The 16,438-nt window shown below is 40.3% G+C and overlaps 1 protein-coding gene across 4 annotated transcripts in view; it reads right to left on the bottom strand.

Annotated features, from left to right (window-relative positions):
- The window catches only part of senju (UDP-galactose transporter senju), a 344,839-nt gene that overhangs the window by 297,619 nt on the left and 30,782 nt on the right, over positions 1-16,438 (bottom strand). For all 4 annotated transcript variants that reach the window (XM_070092211.1, XM_070092210.1, XM_070092212.1 and 1 more), the window contains exon 2: positions 11,872-11,989. In XM_070092211.1, the coding sequence (XP_069948312.1) occupies positions 11,872-11,989 (118 nt within the window). The remainder of the gene's footprint in view (positions 1-11,871; positions 11,990-16,438) is intronic.

Raw genomic sequence — 16,438 nt, 5'->3', positions numbered from 1 at the left:
CGAAGAGGTATGGGGTAGGTTTAAAAATGTAGTGTTAGAGTGTTCAGCAGAAGTTTGTGGTTACAGGAAAGTGGGTGCAGGAGGGAAGAGGAGCGATTGGTGGAATGATGATGTAAAGAGAGTAGTAAGGGAGAAAAAGTTAGCATATGAGAAGTTTTTACAAAGTAGAAGTGATGCAAGGAGGGAAGAGTATATGGAGAAAAAGAGAGAGGTTAAGAGAGTGGTGAAGCAATGTAAAAAGAGAGCAAATGAGAGAGTGGGTGAGATGTTATCAACAAATTTTGTTGAAAATAAGAAAAAGTTAGTTTTGGAGTGAGATTAACAAGTTAAGAAAGCCTAGAGAACAAATGGATTTGTCAGTTAAAAATAGGAGAGGAGAGTTATTAAATGGAGAGTTAGAGGTATTGGGAAGATGGAGGGAATATTTTGAGGAATTGTTAAATGTTGATGAAGATAGGGAAGCTGTGATTTCGTGTATAGGGCAAGGAGGAATAACATCTTGTAGGAGTGAGGAAGAGCCAGTTGTGAGTGTGGGGGAAGTTCGTGAGGCAGTAGGTAAAATGAAAGGGGGTAAGGCAGCCGGGATTGATGGGATAAAGATAGAAATGTTAAAAGCAGGTGGGGATATAGTTTTGGAGTGGTTGGTGCAATTATTTAATAAATGTATGGAAGAGGGTAAGGTACCTAGGGATTGGCAGAGAGCATGCATAGTTCCTTTGTATAAAGGCAAAGGGGATAAAAGAGAGTGCAAAAATTATAGGGGGATAAGTCTGTTGAGTATACCTGGTAAAGTGTATGGTAGAGTTATAATTGAAAGAATTAAGAGTAAGACGGAGTATAGGATAGCAGATGAACAAGGAGGCTTTAGGAAAGGTAGGGGGTGTGTGGACCAGGTGTTTACAGTGAAACATATAAGTGAACAGTATTTAGATAAGGCTAAAGAGGTCTTTGTGGCATTTATGGATTTGGAAAAGGAGTATGACAGGGTGGATAGGGGGGCAATGTGGCAGATGTTGCAAGTGTATGGTGTAGGAGGTAGGTTACTGAAAGCAGTGAAGAGTTTTTACGAGGATAGTGAGGCTCAAGTTAGAGTATGTAGGAAAGAGGGAAATTTTTTCCCAGTAAAAGTAGGCCTTAGACAAGGATGTGTGATGTCACCGTGGTTGTTTAATATATTTATAGATGGGGTTGTAAGAGAAGTAAATGCGAGGGTCTTGGCAAGAGGCGTGGAGTTAAAAGATAAAGAATCACACACAAAGTGGGAGTTGTCACAGCTGCTCTTTGCTGATGACACTGTGCTCTTGGGAGATTCTGAAGAGAAGTTGCAGAGATTGGTGGATGAATTTGGTAGGGTGTGCAAAAGAAGAAAATTAAAGGTGAATACAGGAAAGAGTAAGGTTATGAGGATAACAAAAGGATTAGGTGATGAAAGATTGGATATCAGATTGGAGGGAGAGAGTATGGAGGAGGTGAACGTATTCAGATATTTGGGAGTGGACGTGTCAGCGGATGGGTCTATGAAAGATGAGGTGAATCATAGAATTGATGAGGGAAAAAGAGTGAGTGGTGCACTTAGGAGTCTGTGGAGACAAAGAACTTTGTCCTTGGAGGCAAAGAGGGGAATGTATGAGAGTATAGTTTTACCAACGCTCTTATATGGGTGTGAAGCGTGGGTGATGAATGTTGCAGCAAGGAGAAGGCTGGAGGCAGTGGAGATGTCATGTCTGAGGGCAATGTGTGGTGTGAATATAATGCAGAGAATTCATAGTTTGGAAGTTAGGAGGAGGTGCGGGATTACCAAAACTGTTGTCCAGAGGGCTGAGGAAGGGTTGTTGAGGTGGTTCGGACATGTAGAGAGAATGGAGCAAAACAGAATGACTTCAAGAGTGTATCAGTCTGTAGTGGAAGGAAGGCGGGGTAGGGGTCGGCCTAGGAAAGGTTGGAGGGAGGGGGTAAAGGAGGTTTTGTGTGCGAGGGGCTTGAACTTCCAGCAGGCATGCGTGAGCGTGTTTGATAGGAGTGAATGGAGACAAATGGTTTTTAATACTTGACGTGCTGTTGGAGTGTGAGCAAAGTAACATTTATGAAGGGATTCAGGGAAACCGGCAGGCCGGACTTGAGTCCTGGAGATGGGAAGTACAGTGCCTGCACTCTGAAGGAGGGGTGTTAATGTTGCAGTTTAAAAACTGTAGTGTAAAGCACCCTTCTGGCAAGACAGTGATGGAGTGAATGATGGTGAAAGTTTTTCTTTTTCGGGCCACCCTGCCTTGGTGGGAATCGGCCAGTGTGATAATAAAATAATAACTTCAGTGTGGTTATTGTGTTCAATACAGTGAATGTATATATTTATATACATTATATACAGTATTGGTCTCACAGGCCACAAATGTTACTAGAAAAAGAAAAAAATTAGAAAAGAAAAGAAAAAGTATAAAAAAAACGTAAAATAAAGAAATGCAAATTTGTGGAAATTGCTCATGTTGCCGCCATCCGGTCATTTTGGGTCAACTTCTCACCTCTGTATCTCGGTAAGTACTGATCAGAATTTTTTTTTCTTTTATTACCTTCACAAAAATATAATCATTAATTCTGTAAGAAAATTTTTTTTAATTTTGTCAAAATTTCTTGGACACTGGAGCACCACTTCAGATTTTGCCTTTGAACCCTGAAAGGGTTAAAGTAGCAAGGGTTACCCCAATCCTCAAAGGAAGCAACCCATCTGAGGTAAATAGCTATAGGCGAATATCAAACTTACCATTACTAACTAAAATTCCCCCCCCCCCCAAAAAAAAAAAAAAAAAAAAATCTGTGAGTTTACTCCTTCCTAGTCTCACAATATACTCAACCCCTGTCAGTTTGGTTTTAGGCCAAAATGATGTAATTATACACATACCTGAATTGCTTTATGCAGATCTTGAAAATAATTAATATCCTCTGGCTCTCTTCAAAGACCTGACAAAAGCTTTTGATACAGTGGATTACAACATCCCTCACCTTAAACTAAAATATTGTGGGGTCAGAAGTCATACCCTGCTTACCTAAAATTTTATCTCCACCAATGGCATAACCTCTTCAACTTGGCTTGTCAGCACAGGAGTGTCTCAAGGTAGTGGTTCTTGGCTCTTTGCTATTCCTCATTTAGTTCAATGATCTCTCTAATGAATCTCATCTTGAACCCATTCAGTTTGGAAATGATACAACTTTTGCCATCTCCCACTCAAATCTGACTACTCTCAGTGACACTGTCCAGACCCTCAAAATTAATATTGCTCTCAGTGCCCACTTTAACCCTTTCAGGGTCCAAGGCCAAAATCTGAAGTGGAGCTCCAGTGTCCAAGAAATTTTGAAAAAAAAAAAATTATTTTTTCTTACAGAATTAAAGAGCATATTTTTGTGAAGGTAATAAGACAAAAAAAAAATTCTGATCAGCACTTACCAAGATACAGTGCCAAGAAGTTTGTCCAAAATGATGTGGTGGCGGCAACATCGACGAATTCCACATACGCGCATTACTTTATTTAGCAGTTTTTGTAGTTTTTTCTTTTCTTTTCCAATTTTTTTCTTTTCCTACTAACATTTGGGGCCTGAGAGACCAATACTGTATATAATGTATATATATAAACTCATTGTATTGAACACAATAACCGCACTAAAGTTATTATCATATTATTGTTTACTACTGTTGTTTATTACAATAAACATGCACAAATCTTGTATAATACTAATGTTCTATCATATATTTACATATTTACAATCACTGGACATGGTTTTAGAACTGCTGGAGCTTGTGGAACTCCTTGAAACAAGGCACCATACACAGAGGCACCTTACATTCCTCACACATAAACCGAGTGTCTTTGCATCTTTGTTGCCGTCGTTTTGTTTGTGCACAGACGATGCATCTCTTCTGAGCAAATTTCTTCTGAGTTGAAGGAAGCTGTATTATGAAGTGATCGCTCTCCCTCCTCAAACACTTGGGTATATCCTGAGGAATTTGAGGACCTTTTTGTATAGCAGGTGTTCTTACTTGGTACTTCATTATGAGTTGTCTGACAACAGACAAACAAAATTCACCATACGGTGGTCTGTTGCCAGTCTTTATTTGGTACATATTATATGCATTGAGCATTGAAATGTCCATGAGATGGAAGAAAAGTTTCATGTACCACTTGTAACTCTTACGAACACAATCAACAAAACCAATCTGCATGTCACATTTGTCAACCAAGCGCATATTTTGTGTATAATCAATCACTGTCACTGGTTTTCGATTACGTTCATTAGTCACTCGATCAACTTTGCCACTGTCTTGCATTTCATTACGGTGAATGGGTGTCAACTATGTGACATCTCGTTTGTCAAGCCACCGTAATGCCATGATGTCATTGGCAGTAAACACCTGCACGTCATCACCACGAGCACCTGCGTTGAGCCTGGGCATATGTTTACGATTAGAACGCACTGTGCCACACACATCTGTCTTGTTCACTCGCAAGAAATCACTGAGTAATGGGCTTGTGTACCAGTTATCGGTATATAATGTATGCCCCTTACCAAGATAAGGTGCCATCATGTTTCTCACTACGTCATCTGAGATACCCAATAACATCTTGGTATCTTTCAATGTTTTACTTCCCGTGTATACAACAATATCCAACACCAGGCCACTGTCACAGTCACAGAGTACAAACAGTTTTATACCAAAGCATTTCCTCTTGCTCGGTATATACTGCTTGAATGACAGTCTACCTTTGAACAAAATCAAAGACTCGTCAATTACAAGATTCTTGAATGGATAAAACTATATACTGAACTTTTGTTTGAGATACATAAAAACATTTCTAATCTTGTATAACCTGTCACTTCTGTCAGGCCTGGTTTTGTCAGAGAAGTGCAACATACGTAACAGTAAGATAAACCAGTTCACTGGGATGATTCCACTGAAGACCGGGGTAGAAATTAGCCGATCTGTGGACCAGTATGCTTTTATATTATGCTTATAGACATGAGGCATAAGCATTAATGTTGCAAAAAGCAAATACATTTCTGCAACAGGCGTCTCTTTCCACCGGTGTAGTCTTGACTGTGGTGATATGATCGTATTTGCCATGGTGTACTCAAAATACTTATTACTTTCCCTGACAATAGTTTCCATCAATGGCTGGTCAAAGAATAATTCAAAGAATTCCAGTTCATTGGCGGTGGTTCCAAGGGACAAGTAGGTAGAATTCCACTTTGAGAGTCATCAAAGTGGTGGGGCTTGGGAACAAAATTGGGATTTTGCTGCCAATCCCAGATACGGTTTGCTGGTGGATACTGGACATCATAGGCTGGTTGTGCGGGTGGTTGTGGTTGTGGTGGGCTGGTGGCTGACGCTCTGCTTTGTCCTTGAACTGAGGAGTCAGCAGCGTGGGTCCCAGCCTGGGCTGGTGAGTCATGCATGGCGGTGCCACTACCATCACCACTACCACCATCTGCTGATGCCTGTGGTCTATCCATGCCAAGTGTAGCCATATCATCCTCACTATCACTATCTAAACCTGGTGTAGGGCCACGGGATGTACTCCGGGATGTACTCTGTCCCCTGGGCACAGCATAGGGTACACTACCTAAGCGCATGCGGCGGCAAACATACCAACGCTTCACTGGTGAATATGATTCCTCACTATCACTACTCGAATGATCGTCAAAAGCAATAAAATCACAATCCACGTCACTATCATCATCATCATTACTGAAGTCAGAGGCCTGGCCACGCGAAAATATTAGTTTTCTCTTGCGTTGAGGTACAACTGAACGTGACTGACGAGTGCCCACACCAGAGGTAGAAGGTTGAGGATCTTCAGGGTTTTCTGCACTATTATCGATATCCTGGTCATTCCTTTCGGTCACTAACTGATCAAAGCCAAATAATTCGTCTTCATTTCCACTTCCATCAGTGTCAGAACTATCAGATAGGAAGAGGAGAGTCCCAATTTTCCGTGGAGTGAGAGCTGACTTGCGACGAGGCATGGTGAACAAGGGTAACTGAGCCGGCATTCCCACAATGCTATGCGGGAGCCTAGATTTTTTGTTTATGGTGCACACCCACCACGCAGACCCATTCTCTCACATGTAGGCCTATGATCGCTTTCGTGCTAAATTTGACGGCGCTAGAATTTTGGCGTAGATCTATGGTTTGGACACTCAACGTGAAGCCGTAGATCTACAGGACGGACCCTGAAAGGGTTAAAAAAAATAAATACTAAACATAATGTGTGCTTCTAGTGAATCAACTTGAAAATGACAATGTGTAAGATGTGAGAGAGTGGTACATATAAAATGAAATAAAACTTGTTTATTATGTATTTTTTATCTTTTTTACCTCTATGTCCATTTCCCCACCAAGGTAAGATGGCCCAAAAAAGGAAACACATTAACCACCATTCATTCAATCACTGTCTTACCAAGTGTTCTGAGATGACAATTCAGATTAACCCTCTGACTGCAACATCTCTATTCCTCAATCAGAGTGCAGGCACTGCCCTTTCCCCCTCCAGGACTCAGGCCTGTTAACCTGTTTTCTTGAATCCCTTCATGAAAGTTACCTTGTCTGCACTCCAAAAGAATGTCCATTAACCCTTTGAGGGTTTTCGTCGTACTAGTACGTCTTACGCGTAGGGGTTTTTGACGTACTAGTACTCATAAATTCTAGCGGCCTCAAATCTAGTGGGAGAAAGCTGGTAGGCCTTCATATGAAAGAATGGGTCTATGTGGTCAGTGTGCACAGTCTAAAAAAAATCCTGCAGCACACAGTGCATAATGAGAAAAAAAAAACTTTGACCATTTTTTTTTTAATAAATCAGCGACTTTGCAGTGTATTTTCGTATGGTATTTATTGTTGTATTCTAGTTTTCTTGGTCTCATTTTATAGAATGGAAGACATATTACAGAAATTGAGATGATTTTGACTGGTTTTACAAAGAAAGGTGCCTTGAAATTGAGCTCAAAGTAGCAGAAATGTTTGATTTTTACCAAACTTCAAAAGTAAACAAATCGTGCCAAGCGTGCAATACACGTAAACTGGTGAGTCTAATATTCTTTCACAAGTGCCCCAATGATATTTATACCATTTTTTACACTAATGCAGTAGTCTACATAACAGTAAATCTTATATTTTTTGTGAAAATAAAAATTCAAAGTGGAAAGCAAAAGAATATAAGAGGGGCCTAGAGACATGACTAATGACTAGAGGAAATGTCATTTTAGTGCCAGGAATGTCTTTCATGTTTATTCTGGACCCTATTCGGAAATTGGCATCTTTTGAAATTTGTGTGAAATTGGCAAAATTGCTAAATTCTGACCACTGTACTGGATAGTTGAATTTCATAAATGAGTGGTTTCTTGCACCCATTCGATAGAAAAAATGGAGTTCTAGCGAAATATTCATGTTTTTTGTCGACTAGTACAGTGAAATTGGCCGAAAATGGGGCTCAAAGTGGACAAAATCGCCGATGCGTAAACATCGCCGAGACCGCTAACTTTGCGAGAGCATAATTCCGTAAGTTTTCTATCAAATTTCAAACTTTTGGTATCTTTATGATCGGGAAAAGATTCTCTATCTTTTCATAAGAGAAAATAATTTTTTTTTTTTTTTAAATTTGGCCGACCCTGAGAACGAGTTTCGGAGAGGGCCTCTCGACCCTCAAAGGGTTAAAACACACTTGTCTCCATTCACTCCCATCTAACATATTCATACAAACCTGAAAGTCTTTTTAACCCCAGCCACTAACTGCTCCTAGGATGACCTCTTCCCCTGCTACTCACCACCACAGATATATACACCATTATATGTCATCCTATCTCTATTTTTCCTCTCTACATGCACAAACCACCTCAACTTCTCCAGTTCTCTGAACTGTAATACCCTTTGCTAACCCCACATTATCGCTTAATTTCATCAGGATGAATTCTCTCTATATTATCATTATTTTTTAATATCAGCCATTTCCCTCCAAGGTAGAAGGGCCTGAAAAAGAAGAAACACTTTCACTATTACTCACTCCATTACTGTCTTGCCAAAGGCATGCCAATACTACAGTTCAAAACTGCAATTATCCCTACCCCTCCTTCAGAGTGCAGACACTGTACTTCCAACCTCCAGAACTCAAATCTGACTAACTAATTTCCCTGAATTCCTTCATAAATGTTACCTTACTCACACTTCAACAGGACGTCAAGTTATAAAAACCATTGTCTCCACTCCAATCTAACACCAATCTCACACCAACCTACTGGATGTCCAGGCCCCTAGCATACAAAACATTCTTTACCCCTACCCTCCAACCTTTTCTTAGGTGACCTCTACCCCACCTTCTCCCCCACTTCAGATTTATATGCCCTCCAAGCCATCCTATTTTGTTTCATCCTTTCAAAACATCTGAACCACCTCTAATCTCCAAACTACAAATTCTCTGCATAGTATTTATACCACATGTTGCCCTCAGACATGACATCTCCACTGCCTCCATTCTTCCTAGCTGCAACATTTACAACACAACCCATGCTTCACACCCATGTAAGTGTATTGGTGCCACTATTCTCTCATAAATTCCCCTTTTTTTCCCTCTATGGATAATTTTCTTTGTCCACAGATGCCTCAATGCATCTCATTTTTTCCCCTCACTATATCTATGTTTTGCCTCATCTTTCATTATCATTATTAGCAGTATTAGTATCATTAGTATGATCAGTACAGTATAAGTAGTATTAGTATTATTAGTACAGTAGTAGTAGTAGTAGTAGTAGTAGTAGAAGATTAGTAGTAGAAGATTAGTAGTAGAAGATTGGTAGTAGAAGATTAGTAGTAGAAGATTAGTAGTAGAAGATTAGTAGTAGAAGATTAGTAGTAGAAGATTAGTAGAAGAAGATTAGAAGATTAGTAGTAGAAGATTAGTAGTAGTAGATTAGTAGTAGTAGTAGTAGATTAGTAGTAGTAGTAGTAGATTAGTAGTAGTAGTAGATTAGCAGCAACAGCAGCAGCACCAGCAGCAACACCAGCAGCAGCAGCACCCGCAGCACTAGCAGCAGCACTAGCAGCAGCATTAGCAGCAGCACTAGCAGCAACATTAGTAGCAGCACTAGTAGCAGCACTTGTAGCAGCACTAGTAGCAGCATTAGTAGCAGCACTAGTAGCAGCACTAGTAGCAGCACTAGTAGCAGCACTTGTAGCAGCACTAGTAGCAGCACTAGTAGCAGCATTAGCAGCAGCACTAGTAGCAGCATTAGTAGCAGCACTTGTAGCAGCACTAGTAGCAGCACTTGTAGCAGCACTAGTAACAGCACTAGTAGCAGCATTAGCAGCAGCACTAGTAGCAGCACTAGCAGCAACATTAGCAGCAGCACTAGCAGCAGCACTAGCAGCAGCACTAGCAGCAGCACTAGCAGCAGCACTAGCAGCAGCACTAGCAGCAGCACTAGCAGCAGCACTAGCAGCAGCACTAGCAGCAGCACTAGCAGCAGCACTAGCAGCAGCACTAGCAGCAGCATTAGCAGCAGCACTAGCAGCAACATTAGCAGCAGCACTAGCAGCAGCACTAGCAGCAGCACCAGCAGCAGCATTAGCAGCAGCACTAGCAGCAGCACTAGCAGCAGCACTAGCAGCAGCACTAGCAGCAGCAGCAGCAGCAGCATTAGCAGCAGCAGCAGTAATCAGTAGTATCAGTAGTATCATCAGTAGTATCATCAGTAGTATCAGTAGTAGTATCAGCAGTAGTATCAGCAGTAGTATCAGTAGTATCAGCAGTAGCATCATTAGTATCAGTAGAATCAGTAGTATCATCAGTAGTATCATCAGTAGTATCAGCAGTAGTATCATCAGTAGTATCATCAGTAGTATCATCAGTAGTATCATCAGTAGTATCATCAGTAGTATCATCAGTAGTATCAGCAGTAGTATCAGCAGTAGTATCAGCAGTAGTATCAGCAGTATTAGCAGCAGTATTAGCAGCAGTATTAGCAGCAGTATTAGCAGCATTAGCAGCATTAGCAGCAGCAGCATTAGCAGCAGCATTAGCATTAGCAGCAGCAGCAGCAGCAGCATTAGCAGCAGCAGCATTAGCAGCATTAGCATTAGCAGCAGCAGCATTAGCAGCAGCAGTAGCAGCATTAGCAGTAGAAGCATTAGCATTAACAGCAGCATAAGCATTAGCAGCAGCATAAGCATTAGCAGCAGCAATATTAGCATTAGCAGCAGCAATATTAGCATTAGCAGCAGCAAGCAGCAGCAACAGCAGCAGCATTAGCAGCAGCAGCATTATCAGCAGCAGCATTATCAACAGCAGCAGAAGCATTAGCAGCAACAGCAGCATTAGCAGCAGCAGTGTTAGCATAAGCAGCAGCAGCATTAGCAGTAGCAGCATTAGCCACAGCAGCATTAGCCACAGCAGCATTAGCATAAAAAAAAACATACTACGGACGGGGATAGAACCCACAATCAGAGAGTCTTAAAACTCCAGACCCTCACGTTAGCCACTGGCCAGCTAGCCACAATAAGATTCGTCCAACTAGGTATATTTCTACATCATAGGGAGGTTAGCATAGGCACCACTGTGACTGCAAATGCAAGTTTTTACAGACGGATCTCCAGCTAGCGTGTCCGTGATGAACTCTAGCTTAAGTCCCCTCAAAGCCGTTAACATGATTCGCGAAATCATAATGACACAATTGCAAACAAACCATACCACAGACGGGGATAGAACCCACGATCAGAGAGTCTCAAAACTCCAGACCGTCACGTTAGCTACTGGGCCAGCTAGTCAAAATAAGATTAAGGACTTGAGCTAGAGTTCGTCACGGCCACGTTAGCTGGAGATTCATCTGTAAAAACTTGCATTTGTGGTCACAGTGGTGCCTATGCTAACCTTCCTATGGTGTAGAAATATACCTAGCTGGATGAATCTTATTGTGGCTAGCTGGCCCAGTGGCTAACTTTTACATGTGAGGTTACATCCAGCAAAGCTTGTGGATGAGTATGGGAATTATCAAGAATGAAGAGAGCCCTGAATGCAAGGTCTGGAGTTTTGAGACTCTCTGATCACGGGTTCTATCCCCGTCCGTGGTATGGTTTGTTTGCAATCGTGTCATTACGATTTCGTGAGTCAGCATTAGCATCATTAGCAGTAGTAACAGCAGCAGCAGCAGCCGCTGCCGCTTCCCACCAAGTTAGTGACCCAAAAAAGAAGAAACACTTTCATCATCATTCACTCCATCACTGTCTTGCTAGAGGTGTGCCAACACTACAGTTAAAGAAAAAACAACTGCAACATATCAACACTCTCCTTCAGGCAGTGTATTTCTCACCTCCAAGGACTCAGTTCTGGATAACTGGCTTCCCTGAATCCCTTCATAAATGTTACCATGCTCACACTCCAACAGCATGTCAAGTCATAAAAACCATTCACCTCTACTCACTCCTATCTAACATGCTCACTCATGCTTGCTGGAAAGTCCAAACCCCTAGCACACAAAACCTCCTCTACCCGCTCCCTCCAACGTTTCCTAGGATGACCCCTACCCTGCCTACATGAATATGTGAATTAAAATAATACATAATCTAAATATGTAGAATCATTAGGAAAAAGTTCTATAATTATGAAAATACATGTATGTACTTGCCTTCAATGCACATTCTTATATTTAAGCATGATTTGAAGCATTTATCTTACATACAGTATTTATATTTTTATCACTGTAGAAAATCAATAAACAAAATTCTAAACAAGCTTATTTTAAAATAAAATTTTGCAAATCCATCAACAAATTACAAAATGTACAAAATAAAAAGTGTAACAATATTACATAAATTAAAAAAAAATTGATACTGAAACTTACTCTTTAAGAAATATGACAATGGAGGAGAGGAGCTTGGTGGCCTCTGTTAAAAAGACGACAGTTACTGTGTTGTAGCTGTAGCTGCTGTCAGCCCGTTGCGACGCTGTCACTATGATGCCTACAAAGATAAAGCAGGAAAATGTATAGGAATTTATAATAATGCAGTGAATATCAAAATGGTATAAAATACCAACAGGTTGGTAAGACACATAGGCAACATTTAGGCATCTTTATTCCAAAATGTTTCACCTACACAGTAGGCTTCTTCAATTGAGTACAAAAAGTAGATAGTAGCAGTAGAGATGTGAAGACATTATAATCAGTCCATCACCCTTGGTGCATAAGAGAAAACACCTTGGACAACATTTTCAAGTGAGAATGGTTGAATCTGAGAGGGATGTGACCTCTACGTGATTACATTCTTTCCTCTACTACTCTACACTTCTCCTTCCGACAGTATATAAGTCTCTACACTGTCACTTGATCTTCACGTCATTTCAGACTATGGAACAGAACTCTTCTCCAGGCTGAGGGACTGACAGCCTCAAATCTACATCTTTAAGGGTGATGGACTGATTACATTGTCTTCACGTCTCTACTGCTCCTGCCTACTTTCTGTACTCGACTGAAGAAGACCTACTGTTTGAACATTAAAATGGTATAAAATACCGACAGGTTGTTAGGTAAGACACATATGCAACAGTTAGGTATCTTTATTATGAAACGTTTCGCCTACACAGTAGGCTTCTTCAGTCAAGTACAGAAAAGTTGATAGAAGCAGAAGATACTTGAAGACGATGTAATCAGTCCATCACCCTTAAAGTTTTGAGGTGGTCAGTCCCTCAGTCTGGAGAAGAGCATTGTTCCATAGTATGAAACAATATGGAGAAGAAGTGACAGGATGGAGCTTTTTATAGCGCCAAGAGGTGAGACGTAGGCCACTAGGAGAGGTAAGAACTCAGATGTTGAGAGGTCAGGTCCCTCTCAAATCCAGCCCCTCTCACTAGTGGAAGTTGTCGAAGTTGATTGCAGGTCTGTACCTACGTCTCACCTCTTGGCGCTATAAAAAGCTCCATCCTGTCACTTCTTCTCCATATTGTTTCATACTATGGAACAATGCTCTTCTCCAGACTGAGGGACTGACCACCTCAAAACTTTAAGGGTGATGGACTGATTACATCGTCTTCAAGTATCTTCTGCTTCTATCAACTTTTCTGTACTTGACTGAAGAAGCCTACTGTGTAGGCGAAACGTTTCATAATAAAGATACCTAACTGTTGCATATGTGTCTTACCTAACAACCTGTCGGTATTTTATACCATTTTAATGTTCAATCTGTCAGACACTGCAACACAAGGGTATCTTGGTACAGACCTGCAATCAACTTCGACAACTTCCACTAGTGAGAGGGGCTGGATTTGAGAGGGACCTGACCTCTCAACATCTGAGTTCTTACCTCTCCTAGTGGCCTACGTCTCACCTCTTGGCGCTATAAAAAGCTCCATCCTGTCACTTCTTCTCCATATTGTTTCATACTATGGAACAATGCTCTTCTCCAGACTGAGGGACTGACCACCTCAAAACTTTAAGGGTGATGGACTGATTACATCGTCTTCAAGTATCTTCTGCTTCTATCAACTTTTCTGTACTTGACTGAAGAAGCCTACTGTGTAGGCGAAACGTTTCATAATAAAGATACCTAACTGTTGCATATGTGTCTTACCTAACAAGACCTACTGTGTAGGCGAAACATTTCGGAATAAAGATGCCCTACTGTTCCCTATGTGTTTTACTTATAATAATGCAATTTGTAGATATTTCAATTTAAAAGCAGGAGATACAGTGACAAGTAGTAACTAGTAGCTAGTAGTGTACTTTTGCACTCAAACAAAAAAGAAGTAGAGTACAGTGGACCCCTCTAATTTCATGATTAATCCGTTCCAGAGAGTCTGCCAAAAGTTGAAATTCACAAAAATCGAACCCATTTTCCCCTAAAGAAATAATGTAAATCCAATTAATCCGTTCCAGACACCCAAAAGTATTAACAAATAATACATTTTTTAGGGATTAAATATAGACTTACATACAGAAAAGAATGACAAATAAATATAAAGTAATAATAAAATGAATACAGGAGGGCCCCACTTATACGGCGGGTTAGGTTCCAGGCTACCGCCGTAAAGCGGAAACCGCCGTAAAGTGGAACACCCTTTTTTTCCACTTACAAATGCATACAAACACTAGATAACAAGTTTACACTAACATATATTATGTTAGCAATAGAACCAGGCATCAAAAAACAATAAAAAAGTACAATACACACATAGTGCACTCATTACTTACCTTAAAATATTTATAGTCTTAATCTAGGGTGAGACAAGTAGTATTTATTGTAAGAAATCAAGTGTGGTATGTATGGTAGTCAGCCAGGCTACCATACCAGGCCACCCCACCCACACATACTATTCTATGATATTTAAGCATCCCAGAGCGATAAAATGTATATAAAGTTCACTCATTACTTACCTTAAAATATAGGGTGAGATGAGTAGTATTTATTGTAAAAAATCAAGTGTGGTATGTATGGTAGTCAGCCAGGCTACCATACCAGAGAGAAAGAATGAGTGCATGAGAGAGGACAGGCGCAGAGTTATGTAAACAAACCAGGCGAAGGTAAGTTTTGTAAACAGTGTACACGTCTGGTTTGTGTACAAGTTACATTGTGTACAGGTTGTCTCTACATTGATACGGTAGAATAAATAAAGAAGAACACTCCCATTCTCATGTAACATCATTTTGAGAAGAAATGATGCTCTGAGTGAAGGCAATGGAAGTAAGTCACCCTGACTTTTTTGGGTTATCCTAGGTTCTCTACACATATGTTGTTATGTATTTATGTTATGTATCGTGTTTATTATATAATTTTGAAAAAAATATCACGGATGGATTAATGAAAATGTGTATATTAACGTAATATACAACATTTAATGATATACCGAGCTCAGACAGCGTAAACAAACAAACTGAACAGGTTGTGGACGATCACTCGGTCAGGAGAAATAGACGGTATTAATACGTGTCCAGTTTTAGTTCATTCATGTACATTTGTAAGAGTTTATGAAACTTTTACCTTATAATATTTTTATTATTATTATAATAATTAAATCACAAAACAAATACTCTTACACTGTGTACAAGTTAGTACAGAATTATAGCTATAAAGTGAAGGCATACGAAAGGAATATTTTTCTACAGTTATCCCTAGTAACAGGTGACGGGCTAGAGAAAACGTAATTCTTCCGACACTTCTACAAACCGTTTGGTAAACATCTCATATATATTTGTATAAATTTTTATACTGTGGGTGCATGTATCATGTTTGTGTGTTACATAATGTGTTTCTTATATAATTTTGAAAAAAATATCATAGATTAAGGGAAATGTCTATATTAACGTAATACGCGACATTAATGCGCCCAAGAGATTATTATTATTATTACTATTATTATTATTATTATTATTATTATTATTATTATTATTATTGCATCAAGAGTAGAGAGACTCTTAGTGATTTTAATGTGTACCTACATGCCAGCACAGTGTGTAAGTTTATTTAGGTACAGGTGTACATAAGTTTAATTATCAAGTACAATACATATAAAATATACAATAACTTTTAAACACTTGAAATTTTGGAAAGTTTCCAGACATAATAAGGAGATGTGCTCAGGGAGAATGTAAACAAACTCGGTGGGCCGCTGTGACTGTATTAGAAAGACAGGTGGGGGGAGCCGTATAGCGAGTTTTGGTCATAATTTGAAATGTCCGTATTAGCGGAACGCCGTAAAGCGAAACGCCGTAAAGCGGGGCCCTGCTGTAAATGAACATTTAACATCACACGTACCTTTATTGAAGACTCTTGCTGGTGTATGGAACACGGGAGGAGGGAAGGAGGAGAAGTTACTATTGTTTGGAAGGGGAATCCCCTTCCATAAAGACTTTGGGTACCGAGTCCTTATCCAGGGTTACTTCTTCTCTTTGTTTTCTAATGGCACTAAGACCAGCTTGAGAGTCACTGGACACCTGTTCCACTAAAAATATTTCCATAGAGCTCTGTTTCTGGTACCTCTTTAAGATTTGCTAAAATGGGACAAGGCATTGAACATGTCACAGACACAGCCTACAACAGCTTTGTTAGGGTGATGTTCCTCCACAAATGTTTGCACCTCACTTCACTTTGCACAAATGTACTTAATCACTGAAGAAGGCACCTTCTTCCCTCTCTCTTCCTCCTCCTCTGAAACAATTTCCTCAGCTGTGGTCTGTTGATGTTGCTGATGAAGGTCTTGCAGCTCTTCAGTGGTTAGCTCTTCCCCGTGGTCCTCCACCAACTCTTCCACATCCTCGCCACTCACATCCAACCCCATGGAATTCTCCAATCCCACAATAGATTCCACAACAGGTGTAGGGTCGACAGGGTAAGCCCCAAACCCTTCAATAAGAACACTGGCACTAGGAGCTTTCTTTGGGCCCATGGTGGCTTATTTAGCACTTGCAAGCACAAAAA

The sequence above is a fragment of the Cherax quadricarinatus genome, chromosome 38 (genome assembly GCF_038502225.1).
Source record: "Cherax quadricarinatus isolate ZL_2023a chromosome 38, ASM3850222v1, whole genome shotgun sequence".
Lineage (NCBI taxonomy): Eukaryota > Metazoa > Arthropoda > Malacostraca > Decapoda > Parastacidae > Cherax > Cherax quadricarinatus.
The sequence above is the reverse complement of the archived record's forward strand: the minus strand, read 5'-3'. Positions and strand labels throughout refer to the sequence as shown.